This window comes from Vicia villosa, linkage group LG6 (genome assembly GCF_029867415.1).
Source record: "Vicia villosa cultivar HV-30 ecotype Madison, WI linkage group LG6, Vvil1.0, whole genome shotgun sequence".
In the NCBI taxonomy this organism is placed as follows: Eukaryota; Viridiplantae; Streptophyta; class Magnoliopsida; order Fabales; family Fabaceae; genus Vicia; species Vicia villosa.
In genome coordinates, this window is record NC_081185.1 from 21,001,919 (window position 1) to 21,018,739 (window position 16,821).

The 16,821-nt window shown below is 34.2% G+C and overlaps 2 protein-coding genes across 4 annotated transcripts; both read right to left on the minus strand.

Annotated features, from left to right (window-relative positions):
• Positions 1 to 2,091: 2,091 nt before the first annotated feature.
• LOC131608962 (ADP-ribosylation factor GTPase-activating protein AGD3) lies at positions 2,092 to 9,559 on the minus strand. 2 transcript variants are annotated; one of them, XR_009285903.1, is made up of 20 exons: positions 9,178 to 9,559; positions 7,414 to 7,490; positions 7,173 to 7,273; positions 6,802 to 6,872; positions 6,459 to 6,521; positions 6,026 to 6,070; positions 5,820 to 5,885; positions 5,686 to 5,733; positions 5,506 to 5,601; positions 5,386 to 5,427; positions 5,037 to 5,252; positions 4,817 to 4,948; positions 4,476 to 4,706; positions 4,294 to 4,380; positions 3,878 to 4,213; positions 3,578 to 3,723; positions 3,380 to 3,473; positions 2,787 to 3,271; positions 2,415 to 2,632; positions 2,092 to 2,365 (listed from the first exon to the last, which is right to left on the minus strand). XR_009285903.1 is itself a non-coding variant. In XM_058880571.1 (19 exons), exons 1-19 carry the CDS (start codon positions 9,220 to 9,222, stop codon positions 2,518 to 2,520), a joined length of 2,496 nt encoding a protein of 831 aa, XP_058736554.1. In that variant the 5' UTR covers positions 9,223 to 9,559; the 3' UTR covers positions 2,092 to 2,517. The 2 variants fall into 2 exon arrangements, 1 of the variants encoding a protein (XP_058736554.1); XM_058880571.1 differs by having other exon boundaries at positions 2,092 to 2,632.
• A 3,628-nt stretch (positions 9,560 to 13,187) lies between these two features.
• On the minus strand, positions 13,188 to 16,557 carry LOC131608963 (trihelix transcription factor ASR3). Of its 2 annotated transcripts, XM_058880572.1 has the most exons (3): positions 15,696 to 16,554; positions 15,153 to 15,206; positions 13,188 to 13,749 (listed from the first exon to the last, which is right to left on the minus strand). In XM_058880572.1, exons 1-3 carry the CDS (start codon positions 16,375 to 16,377, stop codon positions 13,466 to 13,468), a joined length of 1,020 nt encoding a protein of 339 aa, XP_058736555.1. In that variant the 5' UTR covers positions 16,378 to 16,554; the 3' UTR covers positions 13,188 to 13,465. The 2 variants fall into 2 exon arrangements, with proteins under 2 accessions (XP_058736555.1, XP_058736556.1); XM_058880573.1 differs by lacking the exon at positions 15,153 to 15,206 and having other exon boundaries at positions 15,696 to 16,557.
• Positions 16,558 to 16,821: the final 264 nt, after the last annotated feature.

Genomic DNA, 16,821 nt, shown 5'->3' on the forward strand with positions numbered 1-16,821 from the left:
TTATATGTAGCCTTCCCAAAGAGAGGAAATATTTACCACCATCCATTTCATGAGTTGCTACTACAAAAAATCTTTTTGGGTGGGTTTGCCATGAAAAAATTTGATCTAGAAACACTCAAGAACTTGGGAAACAGATTTCTCGGATGGATTGCAAGTGCAGAAAATAATAATTCTCATGGTGAGAACAAATAACTTAAGGTATGCAACAAAATTTGGATATCCCCGAAGATTTGTTGTAAATAATGTATTTTAATATTTTGTGTAAACAATGTAAAACAAAAAAAACTTATTCACCTCGATTTTTGTTTTGAATAGAGGTAATAGTTAAGCATTTTTTAGGATATTCACTGACCTTAAACAAATATTTATCGTCTATTTAATGATTATCAATGCTAAAGACTCTGGCATTAGTGACCCACGAGAAATCTAAGAGACATCCAATATAAAAACATGTTGAATATTGAAAATCTAACCTAAATGTGTTGATGAATGAATTTGAGATGACTGACCTAGGAAAGTTGATATACTTTCTAGGATGGATATTTTGTACTCTGAGAAGGATATCATTCTGCATCAGCTGAAGTATGAATTTGAGCTTTTGAAGAGATTCGAGATGACGAATTGTAAGTCTGCAATCACACCTGTTGAGAGGAATTACAAGTTGGATTCTAATGATGAGGGTAATGATGTAGATGTTACAACTTTCAAGCAGTTGGTAGGCTCGCTGAGATATCTCTATAATACCAGACCTGGCATTTGTTACGCAGTTGGAATGATGAATATGTTTATGAACAAATCGAAGTGGTCACATTACCAAGCTGCTGTTAGGATTCTGAAGTATATTAAGGGGACTATGAAGTATGGAGTTTTGTTCCCTTCTGGAGCTGAATGAGAGTCAAAACTGATGTGCTACCCAGAATCTGACTGGTATGGTGATAGAGTTGACAGAAGAAGTACTTCTGGATATTTTTTCAAATATTTGGGATGTCCCATTTTTTGTTGCCCCAAGAAGCAACCAGTGGTTGCGTTGTCAACTTGTGAAGCTAAATACATTACAGATGTTTTGTTTGGGTGTCAAGCTGTTTGGCTGCTCAATTCGTTGCAGGATCTGGAGATCAAGGTGATAAAGCTTGTAAAGTTGATGATTGACAACAAATTTGTCATAAGTCTTGCCAAGAACTCAATGTTGCATGGGACAAACAAGCACATTGACACAAATTTTTATTTTTTGAGGAATCAAGTCCAGAATGAAGTGCTAGAAGTATTGCACTGTAGCACCCAGAAGCAACTTGCAGATGTTATGACGAATGCTGTCAAGACTGAACACTTCATCAGTTTGAGGGATGAAATTGGTGTTGTTGATTTTAGTTCTGAATGTGAATTAAGGGATGATATTAAAGTGTAATTGCACATTCAGAGTATTTGTTGTTAGTTTGTTGGGCCTTATGTTGGGCTTTAGTTAGTGTGACCTAATATGGATTTGTATCTATATTGCATTTGCTTTGTAATTGTTTGTAGCATAACAGTGTAGAATCATTCTTAAAATTGAGATAAAGTTAATTATAATTTTTCTCTCTCTTCTTTAATCTTCATTTTGTTCATCTTGTGCACCAACCGTTTGGAACATTTTGAAAGCTTGAAATGAGTTTTTTTGGGTAAAACGTTATTGTTAAAAAACTAAAAAGCTTATGGATATGATTATCTTTTCTTCTTAGAAACTAATACTTGGATAACACTTACTACTCCTTCACTCCTTTTGAGTAGTTTGTATATCATTTCTAGTGCATGGTCTGATAGAGGTTTTAGGGTTCGATTATATGGAGAGAGACCTTAGTTAGTTCGCCAGAGGATTCATTATTTAGTTTATTAGGCAGCTTTACCTTCCTGAGTTTGTGTTTCTGGTGATGGAGTTATGCTTGGTAACTTGATTGCCCACCTTTGCATGAGCTTTTACCCTCTGTGCGCGATTTTTTAAATCTCAAACATAGGCTATATCTGGTATAATTATAATAACATCATAACAATGGACAACCATGGACATGAAACATCCTCAAGAGTACGTATCACACTAAGTAAACCAGCAATACAAAATTGAAAAACAACCAAAACATCTTTCACAAAAATAAACCAATGTACACAGCATACACAAAACCCTAGTCTAATGTATCACAGACTCACCACTAAAGGAATCAAATGAAAAATACACAACAACATATTACAAAAGTGTTGCTTGGCTCAACTAGTACAACAGTGCTCTTGACATCAGAGACCCAATGTGGTCATTTTACATTACAAATCTTAGCACTACCTTGTACAAGAGACTACCAAGGGGCAGACATTACAACCTACCACATTCCCTTTAAACAAAACACCGCTACTGGCCTCACACTAGCGGTGTTTTGTTTCCTTAAAAAAAAACATTTTTTCAATTCATGAAAAATACAAATTTACATAATTCAATCTTCCATATCTTATATATAATATACTCGGTTTTCCAGAGTTTTTTCTTTATTAGTGTCATCCATTTGAATCAGTTGATGGTGCATGGACTTGTCTTTCATCAGCATTTGATTCTGCAGCAAGCTCAATAGGGGTTCTTCCCTCCTCGTCCACAGCTCGAGGATCGCCTCCCCTGCATTTTAGAGATGTTAGTAAGTCTCTTTCACAATTTTCACATATATTAAAAAATGTAGATAGATTATTTTAATGTATTCATTTTCTGTATAAATGTTCCTAAAATGCCCTGGCGGGAGACAGATAAACCGTCACAAAGTTATCACACTGACCTTGAAAGAAGTAATCTTGCAATTATAGATCTTCCTTTGAGAATACAGCGATGTAAAGGAGTTCTGCCTCTCAAATCGCTCGCATTAATATTCGCACCATATTGCAGGAGGAGCTCCACCATTCCAATGTCCGCAGTTTCACAAGCAATGTGAAGTAGTGTGCAACCTTCGAGATTGTCCATTGTCTGGCCTTCTTTAGTGCCTACTAAATTCAAAGAGCAATTGGAGGACCAGTCCAATGTGTTCCCTGCTAAATTAGAGCCCTGATCATGGTTTGCCTGCTCTTGTAATAGCATGACTTTGGCAAGGGTTAAAGAGTTGTTGCATGCTTGCTCATAAACAACATTGACATCAACGTCAGAATTAACAATGTAGCGATATACAGCTTTTTTGTCATTAGCACGAACAGCCTCCCAGATCTGTTGTGCCACTAGAAGCTGGTATTGATTGTCCTTCGGCTTGCGAACAAAAATCTTCTCTGCATACTGCCAGGAGAATTAAAAGTAATTACAGCATTAAACAAAGAACCACTTTCTGCATTAGAAAGAGCACAAGTTTTAAGGATCCTGAGTACAAACAGATTATAGTCATACCTTTGCATGAATGAACTTTTCCTTCACTGATAGAGAATCATATTGACCGGGTTTGGTGATGAAAACCGTTTGTGGCTTATCAGACTTGCTCGAGCTTCATAAATAGTCAAAGCGTAAATCAGGAATAGAAATACTTAGTCAAAAAATAGAAAACAGCAATGGGTTTAATGCAAAGATATAATAATGGGGATTCTTTACCCTGTAGGGACAAGATCAACCTGAAAGGCACTTCTTGATTGCAAAAGTTCCTCCCAGACTGAGTTGGCAAAGGCATTCCCTAGAGACTGAAATAAACTTATCACAGAAGGTTCCCACACCTTAACGTCCAATGTGAGAGAGCGGACCTGCAACAGAACCGAGAAAAAAGAGCAACATGATCAATTTATTATTAAAGCCTCATCACAAAAAAAAAGCAACAACAAAACCTTAATTGAAAGTGAAAGGGAAGCCACAACAAAACTTATACAATGATCAAGGGAATGCATTTGTATGATCTACCTTGGATATGTGCACACCGAGATTTCGATGAACACCAGAACATTCAATGCAAACAAGAACGCCAAGATTTAGTGACGCCCAATCAGGTTCAGAAGCCCCACAATCAGCACATTTATCATTCCCAATAACTCTTCGCAACACATCAATTGGTTTCTCACTTTTATTACAGGATCGCTGCTGGTTCAAACTTCTGGAGGCACGTTCTAGATGTGAGGATGCAAATCTATCAGCTGCACTTTCTTCAACAGCAGAGTGATCAAAATCTGAACTTTCAAAAGAACTGCTCTCACTTGTAGACCTATGATGACCACTTCCCATTGGACTTGCCGATAACAACTGATAAAAATGGGTAACATTAATCACATCGACTAAAATTCATAGTTATTATGGGGTAAATAAAGGTATACGAAAGTTACCCTTTCAGGAATCTGAGAACTTAGCAACGAGGCAATAACACCTGTGATTTTTTCAATCCAATCCATTTGGTCCAGTGCACTCTCTGCCTGCACTGACAAGCATAATTAAGGAATGAAAATATAAAGCTTTAATCACTGTTTTTAAATGGATAAAACATTATCCAAAAAGTCAATATAATAACCTGCAAAGTGTAGTTCTTTGTCGGTGAAATTATCCTGAAGCAAAATCTCAAATCTGATTGGTCAGCGTCAACTTTGATTGTTGATGTAAGCAGGTTCACAGTGTGATGAGCAACGGATTTCTCATCATGTACTCCACCATGATGATGATGATGAGAAGACAGCCATCGACTTAGAAGTCCAGAACCGAGCTCTGAACTATTCCTTTGACCAGAATGTTGACTGCTAGACCCCTACACATGATAAATAACCACAAGAATATAAGGCAAAACTTGTTATAGAAAGAAGCATGGCGGCTTCAGTCGTTCATAAACCAACTTATTGTACACGGTAGACTTCTTACAGATGATTTGCTGATTTGCTTACGGTAGTAATACAGCATTCCCCGGCTATCAAGAACGAAAAACCTCCTTTTCCAGTCTCCCCTTAAGTTTGAGGAACGCTTCGAGAGATATCCTTGTCGAATAGTCTGAACCTAAAATGATAAGGAAAAATAAAAATTAAGAATAAACCAATAGGAGAAAGTAATAACTACGAAAACTATTTCCAGCCGTCTTTCCAACCTTTCCCTTTGCAGCATTTTGCATTACTGCTTCTATCATCTTATGTGAACTTCTACCAATGGCTTGTATACCATCTCCGTTAGGAGAACCATTAGAACCATTAGAAGCCCACCTACTTTCTCGATCAATCTGCCGTTTGTAATCTTGCATTCTTTCATTGAGCGCTGCTTGCTCATAATTGGACCTTTCTCTTGATTGTTGAGCATAAGTCAAGACCTGCAAAATAGGTAGCCAGAAATGAATCGTTTGCATTTTCAACTAACCACCCTTGAGATGCCGATTGATAAATGATAATATGACATAAACCTCTATGTAAACAAAGTGTTTAAAGACAAAGCTGGTTCTAAACCTGGTTAATGTATGGCTCCATTTGATGCAATAGTTCATACCCCTACGAATGAAATTAATTGAAGATAAGATTTTGTGACAAAGAATATGTGAAAGAATACTTTAAACAATATTCATTTACCTGTTTGAAGTAACGAAGATGTGCATCCATGGTCCCACTGACTGCTTCCAAAAATTCAAATCTCTTCTTTGCTTCAACATTTGACAAGGCAGTAACCTGGGCAGAGACTCTTCAAGTTTATTTTGGAAAGTAGCGGTAAAATTTTTATTTATATACTTCGAATCAATTGAATTTACTAACCAGATTAAACCGAGTTTGCTCAAACGTAGCTCTTGCACTATGAAGCTCCTAAATCATGCCCCAAACATGTAAGGTTTAATAGAATGATATCACGAATCTAAGATAACTCAACAAGTGAGGTATATAAAGCCTACCTCTTCTAAGGCATGAGCTACATCAGTTTTTGTACCTTTTCTCAGTGACAGAAACTTTTCACGAGTCTGCAAGAGTAACAAATTTGGCAATCATTAGACAAATTAGGTTGGCCGTTGGCTTTACGATTCACATCCAAATACCCAACTCAGAAGGAATATACAAACTAGGTGTCAAAATTAGAAAGCATTTGGAAATGGGGATGGACCTGGTCATAAATAAGGCTGGCTTTGTCAAAGCGTTTTCGAGCTTCCTGCACTAAGAAAAGATCCATTATAACAGAAACTGAGAGCATAGTTCACTCAGAAATTTTATTGTTGAAAAGTAAACATCAACTGCCCTCGTCATTAGGTGATATTCAAAGTCTATATCACTAAAAGAAACATGTATAAACTATAAAGGTTAAAATGTTTCCACGAATCACACCTACAAATATTTTTTTAAAATCTAATAAAAAATAGATGCTACGGTACTACTTTTTCCACGAGAAGTACATGTTCTAAAAATCCCTGCTTGATTCCTAAATCCAAAAAAAGAAACAAAAGTCATGTATGAGCAAAGACACTAGAAAGACCTTGCTTTAGTTTTGCATTCGTCTTACTGACAGAATAAAGGAAGACAGTAAGATATTTTTCAAGTACCTTGACCTCTTGCAGATCAATATTGACAAACTGGAGCAATCTGTCATTTAACATATGCTCAACCTGAAAGGAAGACAGCAATCTTTGTCAACAAAAAAACCAGGATGATAGTTCCAAATTGTTAAATGCTAAAGATTGGATACTGATTCGGCTTCATAGTTTTCCGTTCTATTATTGATGACTATATTATTCCTTTTTCGTTTTTTGGATTAAAGAAGATATAACAGAGATTGGAGGTAAAGACACCCTCGTTTTTTGTTTTTATCTCTTTTAAAATGTGTTATTGGGAGTCATTGGCAACTATGAAAAGATTAAAAAAAGCATATGAAACACAACACTTTACCTGTGATCGAAGGACTTCCTTGTATGTCCCGATTTCTCTTAAGGCTATAGTGAATTTGGTCATAACAGGGCCTGAAGTGCAGTTAGAATTTCAATCAGAAACTGTTTCACTATTGTTGAGATTTTAAGAGCAAAGAGAACATCATTATAATAAAATCAAAGTCAGATAGTAAGTATAGACACTTTAAATTATAGAGAAAAATTGCAAATAAATTCTATTGAGAAATATTGTATTCATGAGAATTAAAATTGTTTTCCTCTTCCTTGATAAGTATTATCAACTATGTGCAAGAACAGAAGTTCAGCCAGGTGGCGGAACATAAAACTTTTCATCAACCATCTTAAGCCATGATGTTGAATAAAAAGGCATACCTCCAAAAGCTACACTGATGGGGTCATTATGACCCCCACCAAAAGTTTCTAAGGCACTTGCAAATGCAATATCTCCATCATATGCCTCCCCAAGTCCTTCCCTGGAAAGTACAAAAGTGACAGCAATTAGGTCTTAAAAAAACAAACATCTTCGAAATCAATATTCAATATATAATGATTAGCTGTGAGAAATTTTGATCGATAATGTCATAATGATTATATAATTCGAATAACTACATACGTGTATTTTCTGCATCCCTTGTAAAATTTCAAACTTCTCTCTCTTAAAGACTCAGCACTTTCCTCCATGCATTGTATCTGTTTCACCAGAGAATTAAATGATAAGCAATCTTAGTGAACATCAGGTCAATTAAGAAAGAACCTACAAATTCTCTAAACAATTATTGTAAAGCGGTAAAAAAGATCAGCATCTATGTTGAAGATGTGCAGCAACCCAACAACAGATTATCATAAATACTTATTCTATGTAAATTCATCAATAAATAGCTCTAACCACCATTCACAAATAATCTCAAGAGATGGACCGCTAAATTTATGAAACTACAGATTCCAGTTATCATTTCATTCTACCAGCCTTTAAAAAAAATCATTTTGCCTGCAAGGAATGCAGTATATTATTCCATATCTTCAAAAAGAATACTATATTGGATCATTAATGCTAGCATAATCAAACATAGTAATAGAGAATTGAATCATTTGATAGTTAAGTTCACGAAATAACCAAACATCGCAATGCAGTACTGACTTAGTAAGTTAGTACCTATCTGTGTTAGATTTTATTCAGCAAAAACAGGATAACATAACTTCTAAAGACACTTCTTACATCTCACTAAACCTAAGATTTCCCCAATTCACCAAACTTGCATCCTGAAGCTGTACTTTCTCAGTTTACGGAAAATAAAATTTAAGACAAACAGACTATAATATAATAGCCGGTTTAACAGAGATAAGTTCAGTTCACTTTATAGATAGCAAGGTGGCAAAGTTTTTAAGAAATTAAGTCCTGTTAATTTAGTTATGTTTGGTACATCAGTAAACGGAGCGGAGAGGGATTTTCAGGGAGTAACCATATTATTTCTCCCAGTCTTGTCAATCGTAGAAAATAGCAACTCCCCTATTTGAGTACTAAATAGCATATCACAGAACAATAGTGGTTTATTCAAATTTCACTATGTTATACCCATGGTTGTTAAATGGTGGCCATGCTATGGTGGATTTTTCAGGCCATTCGTGAAAGGATGCCTGCCATGGTAGCCCCACAGACCGCAATGGCCTGCATAAATGGCGGATTTTAGACCTTCCACAATAACCTGCCATCGACAATACTGGCTACATCCATTTCTGACAACGGTGACTTCTTCTTGTTTAGGGTTTAAGGCTTTAAGCACGGTTGGGGCAACTGGGGTATCGACCTTTGCTTGATAACTTTCTCACTCTAACTCCTTACCGGAGCTCTAACTAAATCACAGCCTATGAATGAAACCACTTTCATCTTTCAGCATGATTTCTCAGAATCAGAAAGCAAGGTTTTAAATAACGGTCGCAGCGTAAAGGCTTTCACCATTTTGGTCGGTACAGGTGTTGCAACACTAATTGCAATCGTTGCACTGTGAATTAACCACAGTCTGTTCTTTAATTTAAAAACAGTGAATAACCGCATCCATATCGGCACCGTTTTGTCACGGCTCTTTTCGTGGTGGCAGACCGTTTTTTAAAATCTTGTCAGAAAGTAACCCTAGATGCTTTCGGCATAAACAATAAACACAGATTGAGTGTGTTTAAGCATTAAATTTCAGACATAGCAGAATATTCACATTCCATATATAATCTATAACAAGCATTAAATCAACCCCTCCAAAATTAAATTTCCTTTTAAAAAAAACAAACACTAAACCAACTACTACAAACACATCAATTACACAACCTAACCAACTAAATCATTTCATCAAACACCTAGCATACAAGAAGAAGAGAGTGAACAAACCTGCTTGCGGAACATAGGAGAATCATCAAGCTTAGCGAATTGCATTTTTATCCAACAAACAAATCCTAGGTTTATGTCGGTTTATGAACAATCACACCTCAGCATTATAGAATCACCAACACTCGATCTAGAAACAAAACACTCCAACAACACTGTCGTCACAAACATTTGCATCAATTTCACTTTCACTCAGTGCTTCTGATTCGGTTCAAAAACCTAAAACACAAAACCCTAGCGCAGCAAAAGGAAAAAAGGAACAGACAACGTTGGAGTTTGAGGCTGCTTGTGATTTTGATTTTGATGTCTTCTATTTTTGTGTTGTTGTGCTGGTTGAGTCAAGTGTTGTAGTAGTGAATGAAGATGGGAAAGTAAAAAAAGACACAATTCAGAATTTTTTATTTAATTAATTTAACTTAAATTAAATTGAATTAAATTTAAGTATATAATCTATAATTCTATATAACCTAAATTCTCGAATCCCATGTGTTAAAGTTAGACCTATTCATTCCTTTTTCATGCACTTTTCTCTTTATTGCCCCCTTCTTTTTCTTTTTTTTAATCTGTCATTTTCTTTCGTTTGTGGATTAATTAATCTTAATAATATTATAGGGTTATGGTAATAATTACCATCGCACATTGTTTTACATTTTCTTTCATTCATTAATTCAATATATTTATTATTGGCTTAAATTTATATGCTCATGAAAGGCCAATACCACAAAAAAGGATATACTCTATTGATCAAAAAATTTGACTTGGTCTATTAATAAAGGTTAACAAGTGTATTTTATTGAAAAATTAAATATGGAACTTCTATAAATAAATAGTATAATGTTTAATTCTTGGTCAAAAATATTAAGTATTTATTTTATTTTATTAATTATTTTAATTTTTATAAATTTTCTTAGTACACTAATATGAAACTTAATTAAGTATATATATAATATAAATATATTTTTGTGAACATTTCAATATTCTTAAATTTAGTTAGATATTAGTATCCTCAACCAATCATGATTTATTATCATGTCACATTTTTATTTTATTTTAAATTAAATTAAATTTTTAATATAATTTATACTAAAAGTATTGATACTCAACTTAACTTCATAGGTACCAAACAATTTACGTATCCTCGTCATACAAAAATATTATTAAATTCAACAAATACAATTCATGTGATAATTTTCTTTAATATTTTCAAGTATGAGTGTCCAAGTACGTCTTCATGAAAAATATAAACTATAAAAATATTTTTAAAAAATACATTTTAAAAATTGTGATATTTTTTTACAAATAAGACATGAACAAAATTTATAGTAAGAATTAGAAATACAATATGTCTCATAATAGTGAATTATGTTAGTATCTTACTTAAATGTTTTTAAAGTATAATATAACTCATTCAAGGAAAACGATTAATTGGAATACACATAAAGATAGTAATATAATTTTAAATGTTGATGATAGTAATCTTGATAATCTCGACATTTTGGATTTTGATAGATTGTTTTGAAATGTTAATCGTGTTTTCATTCACGGTTTTGTCGATAATACTGATTATTCCAACACCTTTCATGTTAAGTTGATGGCGCAATATCATTGTTTGCGTATGACCTAGAAATTTGACATCATAGACCTTATGTGTGTTGGAGGCAACTCGGAGGGTCAACGAGGGAGCATAAAACCTTAAGGTGATAGGTGTGTGGGTTCTTTCACTTATAAAGTGTTTATTCTTTCCTTTTCTAACCAATGTGAGATTCACTTGTATCCGTTGACTTTCTTCAACTACAAGTAGGCCGATCTCTTTCTCGAACCAAAGACCACTGTTGGAGGCAACTCGAGGGGGTCAACGAGGGAGCATATTACGCTTGAGACACACTGTGAAAGACACACCACTTGTCCACCTAAAACCTTAAGGTGATAGGTGTGTGGGTTCTCTCACTTATAAAATGTTCATTCTTCCCTTTTCTAACCAATGTGAAACTTTTTTCCTCACACTTGATTCTCAACAATGTGTTATTCTGACTTTAACTCTGTTATCAAATTTATCTCAAAGTCTATTAATGTTTGACAATACTATGTCGGGGTTCTTCACATCATTAAAAATATTCTCTCTAGAGAATGACAAATTTAAATATTGTATACTAGTAAGGAGGAGAATGTTTGTGTTGACTATCTAACAAAACATAGGACTTATAATGATGGGGCGTAAAAATAAAATACGACAAAACTTATGTACAATTTTTTAGGTGTGGTTCTTACTATTTTTCAATAAAAATATGACAAATATATTTAAATATCATTTAGTGAGTGAAAATAAGAGAAATTTGCATACGTGTAAGAGGAAATTATACACTTGTCATATTTTCATTGAAAAATAATAAGAACCACACCTAATGAATTGTATATAAATTTTGTCCAATAAAATATTTTGTTGGAATCATTACTCTTCTGTTAACCGTTAGATAATACTGAAACTTTTTTTTTTGATTTTTTTTTTCTTTTTCTTTTCACACTTGTGCCAAAATATATATAATTTTAAACTTGTGTTAAAAACAAAATTAGTTATCTAGTTTTAAATAATAAATAAAGTAAATATATTTTATTCAAACGTAAATTAATTAATTTTTTCTAATTTTCCATAAATACTATTTAGACTATATCAAAATTAAATAAAAATTTACTTATTTGGATTATATTTTTTACACAGCTTATTAGGATATTTAATAACAAACTTCTATTTATTTATTTTTGTTAGTTGAGACCATGTTTGAAGGCACGTGTTGCACCACGCGCAAGAACTGAGCGTGAAAAAATATAACTATTTGTCTGAAGAGAGAATGGTTGGGCTGTAGTACAGTGTACTATGGTGGGCCAAAACTCAGTTTCCCTCCATTTTCCCGACCATATTTTGGGCCCCACTCCCTCCCCCAATACTGCCTCACTGCCACGCATGCTCATCAATGATAATAATCATTTCTTTAATCTCATTTTTTCTTTTTTTCCACAATTGTGTTCTTGATTAGTAACATCTTAATCTTACTCTTTTGGAAATAAATTCTTAGGTACATCACTTTTGTACATGTTTGTTAGTAAATCAAATAATGTTATATTTAATATTTATCTTTGAGGCTCGAGATCAAACTGTGATTATTTAACCTTTACATATATATATATATATATATATATATATATATATATATATATATATATATATATATATATATATATATATATATATATATAAAATTGAACTCTGATCATTTAAATTCTTTATATGCTATGTTTTTGATGTTTCTGTACAACTATCAATGAACGAACATATAAATTCTTTATATGTTATATTTTTGATGTTTCTGTACAAACTATCAATCAACGAAGATACAGATTAAAATATATATAATATTTTCAAAATGCTTTATAGTTAATGAAGAAATTAAAATAACATTTTTGGAAGAAAATTGATTGAGAGTTCAAACAAACAATTAGCTAGCTATTGAATTCAATCATGAGGTTCAGCTGTCACAATTATAACAAAAATTTAGAGCCAGAGTGTTTTGATAAGCAATTGTTAACTATTATGAGAAAGCATAGTTTAGCCTAAAGTATTATTTTGATGTTTTAAGTCTTATCTCTATTTTAGGTTTCATAACATTCCCTCTTTGAAATAAATACAAAATTCTTTTAATTGTATAACTTTGGAAAACTATTTTTGCTCTTTGAAATAAATACAAAATTAAAAGAATTGCATGACTTTTGAAAACTATTTAGAGGGGAAAAAATCAAGTTACTAGGGGCGTCAAGAGTTTGAGTTGAAATCACTTTGGATCCTTAGTGTGTCAAGAGTTTGAGTTTCTAGATACAAAATTACGAACCCTTTATTCAAACAAAACACTATTGAATTTAAATTTTAAATAGGTTGATTCGGTTTGGCAGCAGATTGGTTTGATTCGGATGACCAGATCGAACATATAATCCAAGCCTCTAAATAACAAAAATTTCCCAAATTTGTAGAGAAAATTAATAAAAAAGCACCTAATTATAAATATCATATGTACAACAACTAATTATTAATGACCACGGAAAGATTCATGAAACCTCAATGAAAAATAGAATAAATGCAGTAACTTCAAAATGTTGTATATAGTCCTAACTCCTATAATGGCAGTAGTAATAACAACACTAAAAAAAGTGAACAAGTGGTCAAAAAATAATGAAGGGACCCACTATTGTTGATTCCAAATGTTATGTACACTACTACTCTCTCTGATCCTTCCTTGTTGCACTACAATTTATCAGCAATTCTTCCAAGAGCATTTGCGAGCTTATCAAGCACGGCAACTATGTTACTCGCAGTGTCGTTCTGGTGCTGGCGATCCAGTTGGAAGTTCATGTTCTGAGCCTCTAGTTGTTCGCTCAGCATCTTGCCGTTTTTCTCTAACACGTCGATTAACTGACTTTGCAGAGATTCATCTTCTTCATCGGTTGGAAACCGTTTCCTCTTCCGTTCCCCTTGAGATGTAGAACCCATTTCGGGATTTGAGGCTGGTTGTTTCTCATTGTTGGTACCTATAAAAACAAAAGAATATATGAACGAATTCAAATTAGAATGATGTCGTTAGTAGATTATGATTGTACTCACATCTTAAGCTAAAGCTCAATTTCAGAAACAAAACTAACCGATCCAAAAACGACTAAAGTTAGAAATCATCATTTAGGAATTTTGTCAATTTCAAAGATCAAATTAACCGATGCCTACAGTTTCACGACTAAATTGATGATTACCTTTAATTTTAAATAAACAATCACTCATTGGATGCATATCCAATCAAGTCCTGATTTACAAAAGCTGCAAAAAAAGATGGTTCGTTGCAATCCTATTATTGTGTCCTAGCATTATTGAAATTCAAATGAAAATAGCAGAAACCTATGTCGCGTTGAGTAAGCAATTGACCTTACCTAGTACCAATTAATCAGAATTCATCAGAAAAGGAATCGGTAGCAGCATAAAAAATGATAGGACGCAGACTAATAAAACAATGGACAAGAAAGAAATCAAGCTGTCTCATAAAAGGTTTTAGCTTACTTGAGAGTTACATAAGCAGTAAAATTCCCCATTTTTGGAGACAAAGGACATAGAAGTAACTTTCATGTATTTGTGCTGTCATCTTGTGATCAAGCACTTTGAATGTAATAGGCAATAAGTTTCGGGCCTATCACATCATCTTGGTCAGATGAGTAGGGGCCTAAGTTTCAAAGCAAAAACATCAAAGTTGTCTCCACAACATAACAAACCATGTCCAAACAGGTATAAGGTCTCAATTCTCAAATCATCATAATACAGGTGAAAAACATTTGATTTACCATGACACCATTGCACATGTTTTTAAAAAAGGTATGCTTTTGCAATTTGAGTCCTAACAAGTAACATCGATAACTTTTAGATCTATGCAACCAGAATGCGAAGAATGTGATTGCAGGTATGTAACACCACACTCAACAGCAGAATATTAATAATTGCAATACGGCCGAGATTTAAATCTATCCATTATTTAAATCATTAAATTTATCGATAAGTTTAAATAGATTTCTATCGGTCTACAAATTCTAGCTCAATTGGCAGAAGCCAATATTGTTAGGTTGGACGTCATCACCAGGGTTCGAACCTTGGTGCTCGCGCCGATATTATTATGTTGGACGTCATCACCAGGATTCGAACCTTGGTACTCACACCAATATTGTTAAGTTGGTACTTGCGATTATGTGTATGAATTTCTAGAGGTTCTTACCACTTTGTCTACTGACAAAAAAAAAAAATTGATTTCTATCGAACTTATAGAACTAAACATAGCATAAAAGAATTAGAGCATAGCAAGTGTTACATGTTTAACCAGGTCTTTCTAGTATTGAAACTAAACACAAATTTCAGTTGAACATCAAATCCATTAAGAACATGTTACATGATTGATTACCTTGAGCATTGCCTTCTCCTTGGCAGCGACTAAGGAGCGGTAGAAACTGCTTCTCTGCAAATCAATATTTTAAAATAAGATAATCAAGGACAACAACAACATCATAATCTACAAAACTTTGGATCACATTACCATTGTCTCCAAATCTTCCATCTTCACAACACAAAAACACCATTGCTAGAATAAAAATTCAGTACACAACATGGCATTTCACGAAATCAAAACTACTGGAATCCCCAAAACCACAATATCAAAACTAGTGACATATGTAACTAAAAAGTCGAAACTATACAATTTCATAACAAAAAGCCAACACAATATCAATTGTATTTACCAAACACTAACCCTAACACCAACTACGACATCGACTATGATACCAATAATTATTCAAATAACGGTTGGTGTCAGACACTGACGCATTCGACATTGACATGTTTGGATCCTAAAATTGTTTCAATCTGAAATGTCGGTACTACATAGGAATACGTAGAAGTAACACTATTGCATATATCATTAAAAAATTTATGAAAAAAAAAACTCAACCTGAGATAGGAACAGGTGAAGGAACATGAACATCTTTGGAAGAAACCAAAATCTCATCCTTCTCAAAATCCGAGAACAACCCATCTTCACCACTCACTTTCCTATTACTATCATAAATATGAACCTCCTCATCCCCCACCGCCTCCGAAACCGACACAGCCACAGGAAGCACCGTCGCCGCCGCGGCAGCAGCCGCCGCCACAGCCACAGACGGCGAATCAAGAATATCATAAACCTCCCGATCAAAATACCCCGGCAATTTCCTCTCCCTCCTCAAATCATTCCTCATCAACCAAAACGACTCCGTTTCATCTCTCACTTGAGTCTCCCACTCCTTAATCTTCTTATAATCTCCGGCGAGATTGCTCCACCGCTTCCGACACTGAATCGGCCCCCGGTTCACACCGTGCTTCTTACAGTACGACGAAACCAACGCCCATTTCGGCTCACTCGAACCAAACCCCGAACCGTTTCTCCCCGGTTTGAACCGGCTCTCCGCGTCACTCTTCCCCTGTATCAGCACCAGAATCTCCTGCCGCGTCCACCGCGGTAGCCTCGCCGTAGGCTTCCCATCCTCGCCGCCATTCACGGTGGACGACGGTGGCGTCCCGTTACCGTTGCCGTTACCGTCACCGGAATTGGTATTGGGATTCGAAGGTAACGAAGGTTGGTCCAAAGCCATAAAGAGGAATTAGGGTTTTGAATGTCACGTGACACGCACGAGAGGGTGTTTGTGACGGTGTTGAGAATTTTCCGTTACGGCGTTTAGTTTTTAGTTTAGCTCTTAACACATAGCTTAAGAATGAAGAAGATTAATTATAAAGAGAAAGAGAAAGGGTTTTTATTTTGTGCCTTTTGCTTATGAAAATGGGGTTTTAAATTTTTAATCTTAAAATAAACTTTTTTAATTTTTTAGTTTTTAAAAAATTTTAAATTTTTTTATTGGCTTTAATGTGTGCTAGATAGGTTTTTGACCCTAAGTCTTTAATAAGGGTTTTTTTATATTTAATTAATTAGTAAATATTATTGATTACTATTTATTGGGGTCATATCCTTATCTTTAATTTTTGAATTAAATGGGATTTTCTTTGTTTGTAAAGGTTACTTGTTGGGTTGGTTTGACATA

Excerpts from the sequence above, each read along its gene's own strand:
- LOC131608962 (XM_058880571.1), bottom strand. The coding sequence starts at position 9,222 with ATGCAATTCGCTAAGCTTGATGATTCTCCTATGTTCCGCAAGCAG. Across the intron at positions 4,707-4,816 it reads AGCAAATCAGCAAATCATCT|GGGTCTAGCAGTCAACATTC; the intron begins GTAAGAAGTCTA and ends TATCATGTGTAG. Across the intron at positions 3,272-3,379 it reads AAAAGTTCATTCATGCAAAG|TATGCAGAGAAGATTTTTGT; the intron begins GTATGACTATAA and ends TTCTCCTGGCAG.
- LOC131608963 (XM_058880572.1), bottom strand. The coding sequence starts at position 16,377 with ATGGCTTTGGACCAACCTTCGTTACCTTCGAATCCCAATACCAATTCC. Across the intron at positions 15,207-15,695 it reads TTCACCTGTTCCTATCTCAG|AGAAGCAGTTTCTACCGCTC; the intron begins GTTGAGTTTTTT and ends ATTGATTTGCAG. Across the intron at positions 13,750-15,152 it reads AGGAGAAGGCAATGCTCAAG|GTACCAACAATGAGAAACAA; the intron begins GTAATCAATCAT and ends TTGTTTTTATAG.